The 19,743-nt window shown below is 38.0% G+C and overlaps 1 protein-coding gene across 1 annotated transcript in view; it reads left to right on the top strand.

Moving 5' to 3' along the window:
- DCC (DCC netrin 1 receptor) overlaps positions 1-19,743 on the top strand; it is a 1,173,370-nt gene that overhangs the window by 1,084,421 nt on the left and 69,206 nt on the right. The window contains exons 23-24 of the mRNA XM_034996274.1: positions 9,207-9,369; positions 17,189-17,415. Coding sequence (XP_034852165.1) covers positions 9,207-9,369; positions 17,189-17,415 — 390 coding nt within the window. The remainder of the gene's footprint in view (positions 1-9,206; positions 9,370-17,188; positions 17,416-19,743) is intronic.

The raw sequence follows: 19,743 nt of genomic DNA, 5'->3' as shown, positions 1-19,743 counted from the left end.
TAATGTGTGTTAAAGGTGGAGCAGGTGTAAGCCTCAGACATAAAACCAATGTATTCTCTTAAACTGTACATCCTAAGGAGCTTTCATTTTGGATAAAACTGCCAAATTTAGCAACTCAAAATACAGGAGGCCCACTAAAATTTCAGTCATTTCTAATTGCCTCTAAATATGAGATAAAGGAAAATATTGCAAAGAATTTCTATCTCAATGTACTTATGCATCTCAAGGTACATATTTATAGGCAACTAGAAATACTTGAAATTTAACTGAGTCCCCTGTATTTTTAATTACTAAATCTAGCAGTCCTAATTTTGGATGAAGTTTAAAAGTTTGGTATTAACTAATTTAACTTGCCCTTCAAAAAAAGTGAGGTTTCTGAAAAGAAACCCCACACTAAATTGGACGCAAACAGGTAAGTCAACAAGAACTTTACACAGGAGTCAGACCTCAGATGAAGAGAATGACAGTGACAGTAATTGAGGGAAATGCATGTCATTGTATTTTTTTTTTTTTGCCATTGAAGATTCCTCATGAGAAAGATAATTGTAATTAAATTGAATCTAATATATATTATCTCACCAGAGAAAGTCATGGAGATAAAATAGAGGAATGGCAGCCAATGACTTTGAACTAGTTTAGATAGATTATTGTCATCACCCCTTCTCACTTTTCTGTATCACTTAATGACGTTTTAGGTATTTCATGTTAAATGAATGGGATGAACAAAGCACCTGGATCATTTCTAGAATTCTTACTGGAATAACAAATTATTACAGGCTACTTGACTAATGAAAGTGACTTGATAACCTGCGAGAGACATGGGCGGTGGAGGGCAAACTCAATCTGTTTCCCATTCTATTTTGCTAACCCATAAATGATGGTAAATATGTAATTTAACTTTAGCTCGGGTTATTACAAGCCAATCAGCTAAGGCATCTTGAAAAACCCTACCTTCCTAATTAAAGTTCTGCTAATGTCTTAAGCGTTAAGAAGGGGGTATAATTTCTAAATTGATGTACAAATGAAGCCTTGACTGAGAAAACTCCAACCCACCCATCCTAGGCTGCATCAACATAAACATTTTAAAATCTGAGTTTTTGAACCTCGTAACCGAGGAAAATTTCATACAGCTCCTCTTAGGGTAACAGAATTACAAAGTTTTCCTGTCTCTCCCTACACTTCCTGGATTCATCCTTCAAATAATTGTAATAGAATAATGGCTTATTGTCAGGATACTCAAGCTAGTTGCAAATAAATTTAGACCTCACTAATCACTTACTCTTTCTTACAGAAGGCCACTCTTTTAAAAATGTACTCTTGGAATTCAAATAAAGAAAAACAAAGCTATAGTTCATGTTTACTCTTGTAGTAGGAAGCCCTTAATTAAATTGAGGAAACTGAAGAGGCATCCTAAATTATTTTCCGATGGCAGGTAGAATCAAAGCTAATATGTGCTGATATGCTAGTATTTTACTTTTATGATGCATTCAATTTTATGGTCCACATTCTTAAAGCAGGAAAATCTTCAACTTCTGAAATGTGATTTTCTAGTTTATATTTGTATGAATAAGAACAACAGTGACAATTACTTCAGTCCTGCTTTTCTCATTGGGGAAGATAAATCACCAATTTCTTTTTGTCGGTGGTTCTTCCTGTAATTTGTGAAATTAGCAATCTCGGCTAAGAGATCTATGATCCCTCCAAAGATGTTGCTATATTGATTTCAACCTTTAAAAACCAAATTAAGTTTGATAGGTATTGATGCTTTGGTGAAATATTGTTAAAAAGTCAATATTATTAATTAATTTTTAAATATTCAGAATCATATTAGGTGTTCTGTAGAACATGACTTACACTGTGTGTTTAGGAGAAAAGACCATGATTTGCCCCCTACTTTTTTTTTAATTTAATTTAATTTTATTACGTTATGTTAGTCTCCATACAATACATCATTAGTTTTTGATGTAGTGATCCATGATTCATTGTTTTCGTATAACACCCAGTGCTCCATGCAGTACATGCCCTCCTTAATACCAATCACCAGGCCAACCCATCCCCCTACCCCCCTCCCCTCCAAAAACCTCAGTCTGTTTCTCGGAGTCCATAGTCTTTCATGGTTCATCTCCCCCACCCTCCCCGATTTCTACTTTTGAAAAATTTTGTTTTATTATTTTCAGAACTCAATAACATTTTAGCTAATCTAAATAGAGTCTGCATTAAAGCTCTTCCATATTTGCATGAAATGATCATTCTGAGGTTGGTGAGCTGTTATAAGATATTGAACAGACACCTTAATGTCAAGAGAAAGGTCCAGAAATAAAACTTTATGTTGTTTCCCTGATAGAAAGTAAGTGGAGTGGTCCAGGGTCTCAAGTTCTAGTCTGCAAGAGGCTCTGCCTACCTACCATCCAACCATTATCTATGGCAAATGATTTTAAGGATCCCAGACTAATCCCAAGCCCCAGGTTCTAGAATGACTTTGCCAGGAATTAGGACTATATGCATCAAGTCACTTAAAGTTTTGGGATCTCAGTTTTTCATCTGAACATAGAAAGTGTTAAGCTAGATCAGGGTTTCTCAACCTCAGAACTATTGCCATTTGAGACTGGATAATTCTTTGTTGTGGGGCCTGTCCTATGCAATGTAGGATCCCTGGCCAGGAGTATTTCCCCTCTACCATGTTGTAACAACCAAAAATGTCTCTAAACTTTGCCAAATTCCCCCCTTGAGGAGCAAAATCTCCCCAGTTAAAAACCTCTCATCTAGATCACCATCCCCCAAATGTTGTCCCAAGGTAAACAGATCCCATGAGAAGCTCTGAGGGAAAAAAATGTCCTTTTGTCAAATAATATTGGGCCACTAATGTCTCTTTTGCCAGATCCTCTCCTTCTACCTGAACACTAGAAGTATTAGTCTTGAAACATCTCTGCTGACTCTACACTCTTGACTTCGTGACCTCGTCCACTCCCATCTATGTGCCAACTCCCAAATTTATATTTCTAACACAGACCTTCTAGCTGCCTCTTTATAATTTAGCATAAGATCTCAACCCTAACATAGTCAAGACTGAGCTCTTGTTCTTCTCTCACTGGTCTTTCACCCTCTCCCTCACCTCAGACATAGGACTATGGCTTAAGTCTGAACCTGACACTTCCTTTTTTCCCTCCCCCACTTGCAGTCTGCTTTGTATCGTGTATTGTGTACCTGTCTACTTTGCTTGGCTGCCTGGCCACCAACTCCGTTGAAGCTATCACTGTGTCTCTCTGGAGAACGTTAACATCTTCTTGACAGGTCTCTCCACTTCCACCACCAACCCCTTTCTTCCTGCAAGCCCTTAAATGGTCTGTGATTGTTCTGAGGATAACTGAATGTGATCTCCGAGGCTCTTGAATGAACTGGGTCTTGTTTCTCTTTCCAGCCTCATTTTGTGCCGGTTCCCTTTTGCTCCTAGTGTTCCGGACACATGATCTGCTCTCAGTTCCCCTGTAAAGAAACAGGAGCTAACTCCTAGGATATGCCATGATTCTGCCTAAATGTTATTTTTTTTTATTATGTTATGTTAATCACCATACATTACATCATTAGTTTTTGATGTAGTGTTCCATGATTCATTGTTTGCGTATAACACCCAGTGCTCCATGCAGAACATGCCCTCTTTAATACCCATCACCGGCCTAACCCATCCCATTGCCATGCAGTACGTGCCCTCCTAATACCAATCCCCTCTAGAACCCTCAGTTTTTTTCTCAGAATACCAAATATGTATTTACTTCATGATTTGTTTAATACGTATTTTCCAGTAAGTTGTAAGTTCCATGATATCAACCATGATGCCTCTTTTTGAGAGGCACGTGGGGGCAGGGGCAATCGCAGTATTCTAATTTGATACCTACCTAGTTGTATTCCTCAGACGAGACAAACCTAAGGTCCTCCTACTCTCCTGCCATCCCACAATGTTCTAATTTGGGAACTATTCTCAAACTGCATAATATACAAGAAGACGATGACGTGCAAATTATTATGAAGCAATGTAAGCGGGGCCCTATGAATACTTGTTAATGGTTCCATAGCCTGACTATTGCTTCCTCTCTGCTCTTCCAGAAAAACAGCTCAGAAATGGAGCTTTCACAGCTCCCTTCTAACAATTATGGGTTGGTCCCAGGTGAGAAGTAACCTGACATTCTACTCAGGTCACAATGATCCAGACAAGGTACATGTTTTAGGAATGGAAGAGATAGGCCATTTAATATATATTGATTTTTTTTCCTTCTCTGGTCTAACCAGTTGGGCAGACTTACAGCTACATCACAACCATATGTGCCTCTCATAGGTTCCTTTCCGCCTGCTTGAATCCTTTCATGAATTCTCTCCCCCTATCCCCCCCAGCTTCACTGACGCATGATAGACATATAACATTACATAAGTTTAAGGTGTACAATGTGTTAATTTGATACACTTATATATCTCAAAACCATCACCACCGTAGCATTAGCTGACACCCCATCACATCACATAATTACCATTTATTTTTTTGTAATAAGAAAATTTAATATCTATACTCTGAGCAACTTTCAAGTATATAGTACAGTATTATTAACTATAATCTCCATGATGTACATTGTAACCCCAGAATTTATTCTTCTGGTAACTGGAAATTTATACCGCTTGGCCCAATATCTCATTTCCCCCCAACCCCCAGTCTTGATAACCACCATTCAGCTTTTTCAGATTCCACATACAAGTGCCATCATAGAGTATTTGTCTTTCTCTGTCTGACTTATTTCATTAGCATAGTGCCCTCAAGGTCCACCCATGTTTAGATCACAGCATCATATCCCCAGCACCTAACTGGATCTTCAATATATTTTTCTAGAATAATTGTTATATCCTTTACCATCCCTGCCCTATCTCTCCTGGCAATTCATAGTTCACATTAGCATGTTCAAAATTCTGAGATTTGAGAAAAGAAATATGTCTTCCAACTTAATTGACCAAGGAACTTCCTCCCCACCCCATAATGCCGATTAATATTTCATTTTAGGGAACATTGGCCTAGATTATCTGTGAAATTTCTTCCAGCTGATTCACTGTATAGCACCTTATTTCAGCAGGAGATGCCTTGAAATATTCAATGCCATAGGAATTTCTGTTCAAATTCAAAGACCTGTAAAATTATTGAGACATATGTTGAGCTCAGAGTGTTCTAATAACAAAACTGTTATCAGTGAAGACTGCAATTGTGGGAAAGAAGTCCAGTCCCCAAGCAATCATTGGATCTGTTCTCTCCCAAGTACTATAAAAATTAAAGACATTATTATTTCACAAAACCAATTTTCCAATTATTACTAAGACTTTAGGCCCATCAGATTATGAAATATATATTTGTTTTTATCGAATTTAGTAGAGAAAGGATGTAACCTCTTATGGTAATCAGACATCATGAAAATAAAAAATGGATGGAATGCCCATGTGACTTTTAAAAATTTAATTTTCTCCTGACCAATTTTAATGAAACACATCTAGGTCTTTGATTACTCAGGCAATGGATACCCAAGCTATTATGGTAACACCAAGAAAAGATGCATTAAGACAGTGTATTTTTCTTTCATTTGGAAAGATCACATAGAATGAATTATGTTGAATGACATCATAATGTCTATTGGATGCCAACTCTGTGCCAGGGCCTGTGGCCAGTGTGTTACATCCCTTATCTCATGAAATAATCACAGTCTTCTGGAAGATATTTGCAAATCTCTGAGTTACATGCAGCTTCCACTCTGAAGCCCAAAAGGCGGTAGGTGTCATCTGGCCTCTTCTGGAGTCAGGCAGTCATTCAGAACTCTTAACTCTAGTGATCTAGGTTTGCGAGCTCTTAATTTTTTCCTGATTTGGACCAGTCTTTTGATGCATCCAGATACATGGTTGATGGTCATTACTTGCAGATTCTGCATTTGTGAATTTACCTACTCCTAAAATTTGGATTTTTAACCACCAAAATCAGTACCCGGGGACCTTTTATGGTCATTTGTGGACATGTACAGAGCAGCCCAAGTTTAAGTAGCTCAATGCTCATAAACTCAGCCGAAATGGAACAAGGGACCCTCTGCCTTATTGTTTCAGCTCTCACAGTATAAACAAGTGTCCTTATTTAGTGCCAATTGTTCACATTTTTGTGAGTTTTTTGATGGCGGGTTCAGTGTTTAAAGTGGCCCTTAAATGTAGTGCTGAAATGCTGCTTAGTGTTCCTACATGCGAAAGGCTGTTAATTAAGCTTCACTCAAGCATGAGTTGTAATGTTGTTGACTGTGAGTTCAATGTTAATGAATGCACATTATATATTAAAGTGTCTTTAAACAGAAACACACTTAAAACACGACTATGCATTGACTGATAAAAATGTTGTAACCAGAGGCTCCCAGGAACCGAACACTGAATTGCCTCCAGAAGCAATACTTAGTATTCCTTAATTCAGTGTTTACAGCAACTTTATAGAACAAATTACTACAAATAATGAGGGTAAACTACACCAAAAAATTCCATTCCACTTGACTTTCTGAACTGCCCATTTGATGTCAAATATTCTGATTACTCAGCCTTCGAATTGAGATTGGGAAATTAATGAAAGGCCTTGAATACCAAGTTTTAAACTGATAGGAACTTTTATGAGGAAGTCATAAAGGCTTCAAAGATTTATAATGGGAGTCCTCATGATCCCTGACTCTCTGAGGCAAATGGCACGAATATAATCTCACTAATGTGCAGCAGAGCCCAGAGTCATTACTTTCTGACTTGAAATGTGATGCCTTTCTGGGTGGAAAGAGAAAAAAAGAGTAGAAATTTGAAAAATTCTAGTTTACAAGGTTTTAAAAATGTTCATAAGGTATACTGCTCTGTAGGACTCAAACTAAGTTGGTCAGAAATGGTGAACTGTTAAATCTAAGTCATGCTAATAAAAATCCATGATATCTCCAAGTGTCTTCATTGTAAGTTCTCACATAAAAGGTTAATTTATTCCAATCAATTTATCAAGCACAGAAAGGGCATATTGAGATACTACTGTAAAATGACTTCTTAAACTATAAGTAAAACTATGCTACAGAAAGTTCTGACCTTTCATTACTTGACTCATTCCTTTGTAGTAAATGTAAAAATTATTTCAAGGAAATCTTATTTCTTTCACTTAGAAGCAGAATCTTTCAACAGAAAGTGCTATTTAAACACTTTTGATGAGTTCCTCCCCTGAGATTCAAGTTATATCAGAAGTGCTTAATATTTTTCCAATAATAATGACTCAGAAATAAATTTAGGTGACTATTGTTTCAAAAAAGCAATGATTCTTAGATAACTGTCAAAAGATAGTGTTTTGATTTTGAAGCAAGAACTGGGTTATTCTATTCATTTGTGAGAAGTTAATTTATTTTTCACACTGAGTATTATTTCTAACAATTTTGTAGTTTGGAAGTCTATACCAGAAGTATCCCAAATGGTATGGTAGATGATTAATTTAGGCAACATTTTATTTAATGTTTCAGTAGTATAATGAACTTATACTACTCCCTGTCACATGCTAAGATGATTATTTTGTATGTATTTTCTCTAATTCTGACAATAGCTGTATATAATAAGTATTATTATTTCCATTTTATAGGCAAAGGCACTAAGGGTCCAAAGGCCTAAATATTTCACTCAGGAGGTATAGAATGCTAATATAACTTGTTAAAGAAGCACATTCAAACTTCGTTCTAGGAAAACATCCAAACTCATTGCTTTCTGCTCCTTTTTAAATTAATTGATAAATAAAATAAGCTAATGTTTACTTTTTAAAACACTGTGACTTCTAATGAATCACATGATGTATAGAACATAGTATTTCTAATTGATCACTGAGGATTTAAAGAAAGCAATTTAAAGGGTCATTAGCCATTCTCCCTTATATAAGCAAATTATAAAAAATATCTTATTAGTCTGTTATTTTCATGTAAATATTGTCTACCTTGAGGTACTATTGCAACACAGGAAAACAGTTATAACAGGACTTTATGACACTCTTTCAAACCCAGTGATTGGCTTTTAAGTGGGATTCATACATTCTTAACAGGTAGAAAATTAAATGTGTTTTATAGGTAGCTTCTTTAAGAAAAAGGAAATAAATTGTGAGCTATTGGTTTCAAATAGTTTGTCTTTCACACCATCTAATAAAAAGTATTTTCTCATAAAGCACAGCCTCCTTGATTCTCATCACCCTGGAATATTCACAGTACAAAGTAGCCTTCTTCCTCCTCTTTCCACTTTCTACTCAATATGGTAGGTTAATTCTTTTCTAAAAAAAACCTTAGGTATAATTCACATGCCATAAATTCACCCTCTGAAAGTGCACCAAGTCAGTGGTCTTTAGTATATCCACAAGGTTGTGCCGCAAGCTCCACTATCTAATTCCAAAACATTTTCACCATCCCCAAGGGAAAACCTATACCCATTCTCAGTCCTTCCTCATTCACTCCTCCCATCCACTGGCAAACACTAATCTACTTTCTGTCTCTATAGATTTGCCTATTCTGGATATTTCATATAAGTGGAATCACAATATTGACCTTTTTGTGTCTGGCTTGTTGCCCTTAGAATAATATTTTTTTTAATGTTTTTTATTTATTTATTCATGAGAGTCAGAGAGAGAGAGAGAAAGAGAGGTAGAGGCAGAGGGAGAAGCAGGCTCCCCACCTAGCAGGGAGCCCAATGAGGGACTCAATCCCAGGACCCTGGGATCATGACCTGAGCCGAAGGCAGACGCTTAACCAACTGAGGCACCCAGGCGCCCCATAGAATAACGTTTTTAAGACACATGCATATTGTAGCATGTATCACATATCAGTTCCTTATTATGGCTGAGTAATATTCCCCTGTATGGAACTACCACATTTTTGTTTATCCATTCTTCAGTCAATGGACATTTGGGTTGTTTCCACTTTTGGCTATTCTAAATCATGCTGCTAGGAATGTTTCTGTACAAGATTTTGTGTGGACATATATTTCATTTATCTTTCATAATTTCGATCTTTCCTCTCATTTTTCATTGCTTCCCCCCCCCCCCCCCGCCCAGCTTTAGGAATGCCCAGAGCAATAGGAACTTCCACATCCTTAACAGCTTGATAAACACCAAGCTGTCACATCTCCCTAAATCTGATCTCCATTTGCCTGTCTTTTCCCAGAGCCACCCATTGGCCAGATGCACCCCCCACATGGCAGTGTCACTCCTCAGAAGAACAGCAACCTGCTTGTGATCATTGTGATCACCGTTGGCGTCATCACAGTGCTGGTGGTAGTGATCGTGGCTGTGATTTGCACCCGGCGCTCTTCAGCCCAGCAGAGAAAGTAGGTAACAGCTGGTTCCTAAGAGGAGAGAGGTCACCGTTTGACCTATCACCTTCTTGAGTTCTATTTTTGACAGCCTCTTCCTGTGTTCTTTCGTAATTCACCACATATCCGTTATCGTCTGACCGGAGCAAAACCTTGCCTTTTGTTGATTCCAGGTCCATAACTTGAGTGACTGAGGACCAGACTTGCAGACTTAATAATAGAATCCACCTGGAGACCTACGTGGCATTTCTGCTTGATTTTACTTCTCCGGGCCAGATTCTTCCTTTCAGGCGAGAGCAGGTGTTCCTTTAGCAGCGTTTAGAGAATGGACTTCATCAGGTCCCAATTCATGGCCCTCTGTACAATTATGTATAAAATGTTGGAGATGTGTGTTCCTCTAAAAGTATTTCCCCATTCTGGCAAGGAGGACTGTAGGCATTGAATCGATGCTTTTTGCATGAATGATTACCAAATTCAATGTAGTTACAATACTGTGGAGTGTTTGGTTTGGAGATAGTAGTTAGGATAGAAGAGATTCTAGAAATTCAGAATAGTTCAGATTTCCCGGCTATGGTTAATTCTCAGAAATTAAACTTTTTGAGGGATTTAAAAATATTTTCACATTATGCAGTTCCAGGTTATAGCACATGAAGAGGATGATACATCAAAGTCAAAGTTTAGAATGGAAAGATGGTTTTAATTCAGCTTATCCGCTGCCAGCAACATCCAGAATCAGCATATTAACCTGTGTCAGCCAGTTGTGGGAATCAGCGGCCTCCTGGTTATTCTCTGCCTCTAGCACTTTTCGAATCTTGCCTGACTTGTCCCTTTCAGCTGTACTTTCTCACTGAATTGGCTATAATAAGCTCCTCCCTTGATTTTTTTTTTCCCCCTTTGGCCTCAGGCATGGTGCCGGCACTGGAAGCCTGAGGCATGGGCCTATAGGTAGCTGGCTTGACAACCATATGATACACACAATGTCAGAGAAAGATTCTCTAACAAATCATTGTTCCTCTCCTTTGCTAGTATCTTAGATTCTCTCTCTTTTTAAAAATCCTATGACCCATTTGTTGATCGGTATTGTATCTTCCAACCTTTTGAAGTGTTTAGAAACAGGGTACAGGAAGATGTACAAACTGAAGAAAGTGACATAGGGGTGTCGATGCAGTCTTTGTATTTAATTGATGTATATGGCAGGGCACATTTTATTCCTGGCTGCATTTGTGAGACTGTCTTCCAGCTGGTTGGTGCTAGCTAGTGTGCTAATCCATTGTGCTTAAACAAGAAACCAGGGCAACTGAGCTTAACTGACCCTCGTGTGTTAGCATTCTGGGAAATCCTAATTACCCACAGAACTTCCACATGCTTCACACTCAGTGAGGCTCTGGAGAAAAAAGAACTGCAACTGAGTAAGGCATCCAGCAGTCTCTCGGTCGAGCTATCCCAGAAAAGGGGTTGTGCAGACACAGAACGGTAGAACACCAATGCGGCAGGGCTGCGAAGCTGAGCTGACAAAGATTCACGGACACGGAAGTGGGGAAGGCGTCAAAGCCAAACTGACCCTATTTCATGAGGGCTTTAAAAACATGGATGCATTCACTAAGCTAAGTTTAATTAACTAAACCATCTGTATGTAGCGGGGTGTTTTGTTCCATTTTCATCCTTGTGAGAAGAATGTTGGAAGGTTATGTTGACCTGATGAACCGGATTCCTGGGCACGTTTTGTCCTCACAGAGAAAGTGCCAGTCTTCTCAAAGTGCAAAAGTGGTATTTGATGCTATTTTGAGAAACTCTTAAATTGTGTTAAATCCCCCTCTAAGCACTTTGTTAAGAGCTTGAAGGTTTTATTTGGAAAGAGTTGAGGCTGAGCCCTGGGTATGACTTGTTTTTAAAATTAGGAAATGAATGAAAGAATAAATCATGAATGACTGGAAACCAAAAACAGTGGATTTATAGCTTCCCGTGCTACTGCCCCTTCGATTTTTCCTCAGCTTTCACCAAAAGTCTCTTAATATTTACTTGGCATTTTTTTCACGATTTTGCTTCATGTATCTTTCTCCTGTAACAGACCCATTGGCATTCATCTCAGTCTCTTTGTTTGTAATGTTAACAGAGGAAAAACAGAAAAATTTTTCTCCTTCAAGATATTCCTGATTTTATTCCTATTTAATTTAGTTTTTCTTGATTTCACCGAGGATCCTTCCTCCTGATACCACCACCACTGAGTCTTTTAGAACAAATTAAGTGATGCAGATGAAAGCAAAATCAATTCCAATCTGAGACAGAAATAAGGTCCCTTACAGAACTCTCAGAAAAATGGGAGTTTAATGTAATTAATAAAGTGAAATAAGAAACACCTTCATGGTCTTCTTCAATATCTCTTCATCTGTTGGTGCTGGAGAATGTAAATTGTCTTTGTGTTTTATCAGGGCTCTTGATTATATCCAATGGATTTGAAACGTATTTTTGTGTACTATTGGTAACACTTAATTCAAGTGAGTATCCACACATTTTATTGTATGGTTTATCATATATATATATACACACATATTTAATAATGATGTAGTTTTCTGATTGATTCACATTCCAGTTGGTTAGATTTTATTTTTATAATATAAAGTAACTAACAGAAGGTAGAACTCAAGTTCTAGTTCTAATTCCTCACTTCTTGAATTAAATTAGTGGTGTTTAAATCAGCCTAAAGGAAGACCTAATCCCTGAATGTCGGTTTCCTCAAATGAGAAACAGGGCTAACTACTTGCTATCATTCTATCTTAAAACGTTGAAATTCCCTGAATATAATTCAAATTATAGAATTGCATGGTAGGACTTAGCTTCAAATTAATATGAAATAAAAATAATTTTGCCTTTCTTTTTAGTTATTAACTTAAATTTTTTTACTACTTTGAAGAGAATCCCCTTACACATTTTGAATTAGTGAAATTATAATAGAATATCATAATATAGAAAAAATGTGTTTATGAAAACTTAAATTAAAGGGGTTCTGTGCCTTTTAATTAAGTAATAACATTTTCCTAGCCAAAATATAGAACATGTGTCACGATAAGTTATAATGTATCTGTAGATACTAAAGACAAAATAGGGGATATTGAGAACCTCCTGGAAATCCCAGACACACGGTTATCACATTTCTAAGGCAGTTACCTGGGTAGATAATCAACAACTTGTCTGAATACCTTCAATTTAAATATGTAAATAAAATTCAAGGTTCACTTGATAGAATAAACAGTTGAATAAGCCTTCTATTTGATTTAAAAAGTATATAGCAGGTTTTAAATATTAGTCCACATTCAAATCTTGACAAAAATAATTATCTCCAGTACTGATAATCAAATGTTTAAACTCTTAAATGAAATCTGTAGTTTAGGCTAATTTCACTGATTTTTCAAATTTTTAACATTTTAATAGTTTTTTAGTATTCCACAGAGGCAACCTCTGGGAAAGATTTGGATGGAAGAAGTAGGGCAGGTACTTATACATCCCAATATATTTTTTCCCTGTTAACTTGAATCATTCTTCACACTCAGTTCAGGCCCTCTTCCTTTCTAAAATCTTCTGTAAATCCCCAGTGGGGCAAAGTGTCCTTGCCTTAACTTCCCAGTAAATCTTGGGCACATGTGTATCTGACCAGGAGAATTAGTACAGAGCTATTTGCCTCCTATGAACAACTTGAGCAAAGGATGCCTAAGCACAGAAGGGAATTTAATAATTTATTACAATGTAAAAAAATAATTTATTACAGTGTGGCAAAAGAATCTATGAGATGATAGTATTTTAGAATTTCAAAGGGCGCAGTCCTGAATAAAATGAATCCTAACCCAATGTTGGTTTCTACCCTTTCATATCCCAATTAAAAGTGAAAAGGAAACAAACTTCTCTTATAGTAACAGGTTATGTGCAAAGTAAGAAACAGGCCAATAAAGAATCAGAGAACCTTGCAAAAAAGTCTTTCCAAGTTGATAATGAAAAATTCTTATTATTTAATTCAAGTAATTACTATGTGCTTACTATGTGATCTGCATGATACAAAGTAACAAATCTGATTAACTCTTGGCTAAAGATCTTTCTGCAATTCCCCACTGACTTCCTGATATTATCAAAAATGTTTCTGTTGGAGGCAAGGTCTCCTATGATTTGGTCTCTACTTTTTCAGCTTTACCAACTGCCAGTCCCAGTGGTTGCTCCTTCCTCCAAAAATGCAGGAATTCACAGTATCCATGCCATTTTTCATTCATTTATTAAGCTCCTAATGTCTCACCTATCTTTGCATTTCTTAGTGCTTAGCAAATTTCTTGACACATACTCAGTATTCTGTAAATGTTCACTGAGTAAATACATGAATTAATGTTGTAAAACAATGGATGATGTTGGACAAGAGAAAGAAACAGAATTTGCTCCAGTATCATGAGGAAACCAATTAAAACACTGGGAGCACCTGGCCAGCTCAGTAAGACAGACAGTACTCAATGCAAGATGAGTGGTAAAGATAGACAAGGAATATGAGTTAGATATGCTAAGATTACACTGATTTACATGGTCAAGAAGGATTCCTAAAGAAGAGAAGCTTGAAGAAAATCTTTTAAGAGTAAGTAGTTTGTAAGTAAATAAGACTGTAAAGGCATTCTGGACAAAAGTATGGTGAGATAGAGAGAGAGAGGGAGAGAGAGAAATAAGGAGAGAGATAGAGATGGACAGCGAGAACAAAAACCACCAGCACTTGATTATGCTGTGAACAGAGAACCTTTATTCAAGAATTCATGGGGTAGGAAGAGACCCTCCCATCCTACAGCTGTGTTTGGAAACTGAAAGATTACCTGGTACCTGTGAGAAAAGATGCATGCATCTAGGAGGGATGAACATGTGACATGTTCTATATCAAATACAAAAACTAAATTTAAAATAAAAACAAAACCAAATTCACTTAAACAGTGTTTCTCAAACTTTAGGTGCATCTGATTTCCCTGAGGGCTGTTAAAACACAGATTTCTGGGCCTCGCCCTCTCGCAACATCCCCCCCACACCTGCAAGTTTCTGATCTCAACGTGCATTTCCAGCAGATTTCCAGGTGATGCTGATACTGGGACCATACTTCAGGATCCATTGCATTAGGTTCATCTGCATACAAATTTTGAAGATTCCAGTGGTGAGACAGAGGAGCTAGGGGGCCACAATGGGCAGCAGTCATTATGTCAGAGAACCAGCAGATGGACAGAAGGCTGGGATGACAATGTTCCTGCAGGTTTTAAGACAAATTTCAGGCAATTTAGTTATGAGCAGATGTCAGTTTTATTACAAACCTGCTGCATGGGCGGCTGGGCTGCCACCAGCAGGGAAGGGAGGCCTCTCCAAGGTCAAAGATTTCTCTCTTGAGAAGACACATTAGAGAGAAAATAAAAGACAGCTGAGTGGATGAGTAGCTTCTCAGAAAAGGTCTTGATCTGACTAAAATCCATCGAAAAATGTGTATGCATTTTATCAGGAATGATAATTTTTTCCCAGGTGGAGGTTATAAATCACAACATATAAAAAGGCTCTACCTCAGTCAGGTTTGGGATTTTTTTTTTTTTTTAATAAAATACATCTGGGGAAGCTTGGCATACTGAGGTTATGGGGGCTGATGAATGAATGAATGAATGAGTCATGTGTGTAAATGAGAGGAAACCAGAATTCATAATTTATTTTTAGTTTCAAAGATTATTTGACACATTTTCCCCCACAGGATATTTAAATATTGAGTTATTATATAAAGGTTGACTGTCTTATCCTGGATGTCGGAACTGGTACTTCTCTGTATGCAGCCTTGTAGCCACTGGGATTAAAAAGTTATTTAGCATTTTGATTTGTTAGAAAGATAACAGGGTGAAATATCCAAGTTCTAAAATGACATTAAATTGTTCTAAGAAGTTACCAGGAGTAGATTACATAAAGAGCTGTGTGTGACTTGCAGATTGTTTCCTGTGGGCAGGTGAAGTAGAAGGAAATGAATTCAGGGAACGGATGGTTAGCAGAGAGTTATTATCTTAGACACAAGAAAATGATCTAAGGGTTATTACAGACCATTGTCTAGAGTCAGTGTGGGACTGCTGCCAGGAAATCAGCAAAATGTAGGTAGTTGTAGGAAAAACATTAGAACAGAAAATACTGCATTATTTCTCTGCTAAACTACTCGATAAATATTAAGTCTGGCATTCTTTGTCTCCTCTCCCTATCAGCATCCTTCAAAAAAGACCAAAAGATGTAAAACAAAACAACAACAATAACAAAAAACAAGTCACACCACTAAACATTCATTAATTGCCTCATATGCATAAAGGTCCTTTTCAGCATTGGAAAATAAAGCAGTCGCCTTGTACAGGTTACAAAGAGTTTTCACTGAAGTGGTTTGTTTGAACCATTTAGCAACCATGAAAACAGTTAATCCTTATAAGCCATTCGTTGCAAGTGAGGAACTAAGAGGGAGTTACTTCTCTGGGGTTCTATCAGAGGTTAGATTTTAACTATCTGAATTCTGTCGTAGAAGAGACATTATTACCTTAAAAAGAAATAGAAGCTACAGTGGAGATTTTTAAAAATGGAGAACTGTTGGGGTGCTTGGGTGGCTCAGTTGGTTAAGCGTCTGCCTTTGGCTCAGGTCATGATCCCAGTGGTTAAGCGTCCGCCTTCAGCTCAGGTCATGATCCCAGGGTCCTGGGATCGAGCACCACACTGGGCTCCCTGCTCAGCCAGGAACCTGCTTCTCTCTCTGCCCCACCCCCCTCCCGAACCCCACTCATGCTTGCTCTCTGTCTAAAATAAATAAATAAATTCTTTTGAAAAAAACAAAAAAACAGAGAACTGTAAAGCAGAGGTTGGAAGCTTTCTGAAAAGGGGCAAATAGTAAATATTTGAGGCTTTGTGAGACATGAGGGACACATGGTCTTTGTTACAACTACTCAACACACTGCAGTGTGAAAATAAAGGAGCTCAGTAGGATTCCAATAAAATTTTATTTACAAAATCAGGCCGTGGGCAGATTTGGTCTACAGGCCATAGTTTACTGACCCTTACTATAGAGAACAGCGGGCAGGAATATCATGCTACTTTACTTAGCCTGCAGGGAACATATGAATCTCACTAGCCCCCAGAAGAGACTACCACTGAAAAATGAATTTATGGTTGTTAAATTCTTACAGAGGAAAATAAGAGATATTTGAAGGCTACTTCTAAACTGTGTTCTTCTCTCTTCAAAGGATGGGTCTTACTGTGTTTGCATCCAGATACTTAGTGACTCCAAAGCACAAGTGCTTTATTCTCCTTAGAATGTCTTCATGCCGCCTTTTGTCTTTAAATAGCACATTAACTTATACAGCTGAGCTATGGACTTTCTTCTAAACCCCAGTCTTGGCTGGCACAAATTCTGGCCTTTTTATTTCTTTTGCCCTTTCAAAGCAACTCCTTCATTTATCTCCTAAACAGATGTTGCAGTCAAGTACCTTACGACTAGCTCCAAAGATTGGCATATGGCTCCATCTAACCCATTGTCACCTTGTGTGAAAATTTGTAGCTGGTGAAGCTAGAGTCGGGCACTCTCTGGCAGGCAGCCTAGGCCTTGGGGATTCAGCACCACTGCTCCTATAATGTGGTGAAGCTCCAGGGGAGGGGAGGAAAGGCAGCCAAGACACGCCTGCCAATTCTTGGATTTCATAGGTTTCCTCCTGGGAGCACTCTTGCATCCTTGATACACTTGTATCCTTCCCTGAATTGACTGAGAAAAGAGAGGAAAGACCATTGAATAAAGGTACTCACTATCGCCTTCTAATTTTTTGTTCCATAGGAAGCGGGCCACCCACAGTGTTGGCAAGAGGAAGGGCAGCCAGAAGGACCTCAGGCCCCCTGACCTTTGGATACATCATGAAGAAATGGAGATGAAAAATATCGAGAAGCCATCGGGTACTGACCCTACAGGAAGGGACTCTCCCATCCAAAGTTGCCAAGACCTCACACCAGTCAGCCACAGCCAGTCAGAAACCCAACTGGGAAGCAAAAGCACCTCTCATTCAGGTAACTCTCTCCTCTTGGGCATCCAAACCCCCCATTCTGAACCCCACAGGGGAGTTTTCCACTCCCTCTTTGATGGAGGCATCCTTCCCTTCAATCTGCAGGTCATTTACCAATAGTTAAAATAATCTGATGTAAATTTGGTTGATTAACTAGTTTCATTTCCATCATCCTATTACCTGCCTTTTTTAGTTGCAATGCTTCTTAAAACTTCTAAGCGGTAACAGGTGGTACACTTGGGAAATACTGAAATTTGAAAGCCAAATGAGTTTATTACTTTTTGTTAAATTTTGAACGAAAGCTTTGTCAAATAAAATTTGAAGCTGTTTTACATTTTTTAATTCCTTATGTCTATGGATCATTGTAAGTTGATTTTAAATTTGCTCTCAATTTCTTGCATTAAAAAAATCACATTAGGGACACATGACGTATGAACACATTGACTCTTCTGTTACTTCAGCCTTGATTACTGTGAAGATCAACTTTTATCCCTGTGCAATCACATTATATGATCACTAGCCTGGTTTGGTGGAGTCTATGTGCAGGCTCTGTTGATACACAAGTGATCAGAAGAAAAAAGCCTACTCTTTGATGAATAGGTACAGAACAATCCATGTGCAGGAATAACTAAGAAATCTAGAAAGTTGTTGTAAGGTATTTCATTTTCTGTTGAAAACAAATTTTTTTTAAATGTAAAATTTAATGAGTATTCTTTTTCTAGCTCTTAAATAATATCTCAAGCAGATTCCCTAACTTTTCCATTATTTTCAGTTGTTAAACTGCATTCTAGTTCTATTAAAAACTGCAATCTGAAATTTAAATTAAAGTTTCTCCTTCCCTTATGGCCAGCTAGACTTTTGGCTCTGAGGACTTGGGTCATAATGTGTTGTTTAAAGCTTCCAGCACCTTGGAGGGAAATGGAGTGGGGGAGGTGGGGCAGAAGGAGGGGGCACAGTCTGTTTCAGAAACCCCTTTACTTATTCTCCCTGCTTGTCTGTTCTTCCTGGCTATATAGGAGTATGGGGAGGGAAGATGAAGAGGGGAGAGGCAGGGAGGGAGGAGAGAAAGGATAGTTGGAAGTTTGGCATTGCTTTTTGTGTACAGGGGCTATCTTCATGTGACATCCAAATTCTTGGACTTTTGTGAAACACAAGTATGAGTTCTTTATAAGACCCTGTGGGATTCTTCTACTGGCCAATTACATGATGTGAGGTATCAAGTCAGGACTTAACCCACTCCTACCAGGAACAGCTATGTCAACCTCACTGTCCTTTGGTGGGTCAGCTGCACTTGAGTGAATTCCAGGAAGATGACTCAAGCTTGAGCAACTTTCCAAATGCTCACTTGACCCAGAAGAAGTTTCCACATCTTTGCCAGGTCAAATGATGAGAGAGCAAGAGCTAGTACTCCAGTCCTGGTCTTCTTTCAGTCTTGCTCTCTTTAATAACTTCTTCCTCTGTTTAAATAGACACAGGGTAGACCAGCAAGCCTGCTGCCTGAGCAGACTAATACCTGGAGAATGAATGAAAGGCAGATCTCTTTTGCAGGAACCTCCACGTTTTACAGATGCTTATTCTGACTGTTTTGGTTCCTAGAGGGCATCAGGAAGATAGCATAGTTCTGCCTCCCACTGAAGGGGATAGAATTGCCTCTCAGCCCTCAGGAGGTTTTACCAATTATTGCTAGGGTTTCTCCTTCTTTACATTTCCTTTTATCTTTTATACACTAAAATGACATTTGGGGGCAGCCAGACTACTTCTGATAATTTAATAAGTCCTGGGAGAAGCTTAACTCCAAACAATGGCTATTTTCTTTAGAATGAGAGGATACTTGTGCCTATCTGTTTTTATTTGAGGACCTACTTGCCAACTCTATAGTAAAAGGAAAGTAGCACTCAAAATTCTGACTATATTTTACATTATATCAAGCATTCTGTATACTCTCCTGGTTAAAAGAACAAAACTCCATGTCAATGAATAGTATACTCTTAAGTGCTCTGGTCTTCTAGGAAACTTTAAAAATATTTTTACATTTGGGGTAGACTTTCTCCTTTTGTGGATGATTTTAGGTCAGTCTTAGGAGGCTTATTCCCCTCTTGTCTCTTTTGTATAGTTTTCTCAAATATTCAACTTCCCACAAAGACTTTATGGCAGCAACTTGAGTCATAGCTTGACTGGAAAATATTATTTACTTCTGTACTTTTGGGAGATTCAAAGTTTGTTGTGTTCTCTCTTTTAGTTGTGCTGTAGGGGTATAATTTGCATAGTTTTATTGTCTTATATGGTCTGTATAGTTTTTTGGAGGATGTGTGGAGAGATTCAGATCTAGGTA

This window comes from Mirounga leonina, unplaced genomic scaffold (genome assembly GCF_011800145.1).
Source record: "Mirounga leonina isolate KUSES-001 unplaced genomic scaffold, KU_Mleo_1.0 Mir_93, whole genome shotgun sequence".
NCBI classification, from domain to species: Eukaryota; Metazoa; Chordata; class Mammalia; order Carnivora; family Phocidae; genus Mirounga; species Mirounga leonina.
Note: the sequence above shows the minus strand (reverse complement) of the source record. Positions and strands in the feature narration are given on the sequence as shown.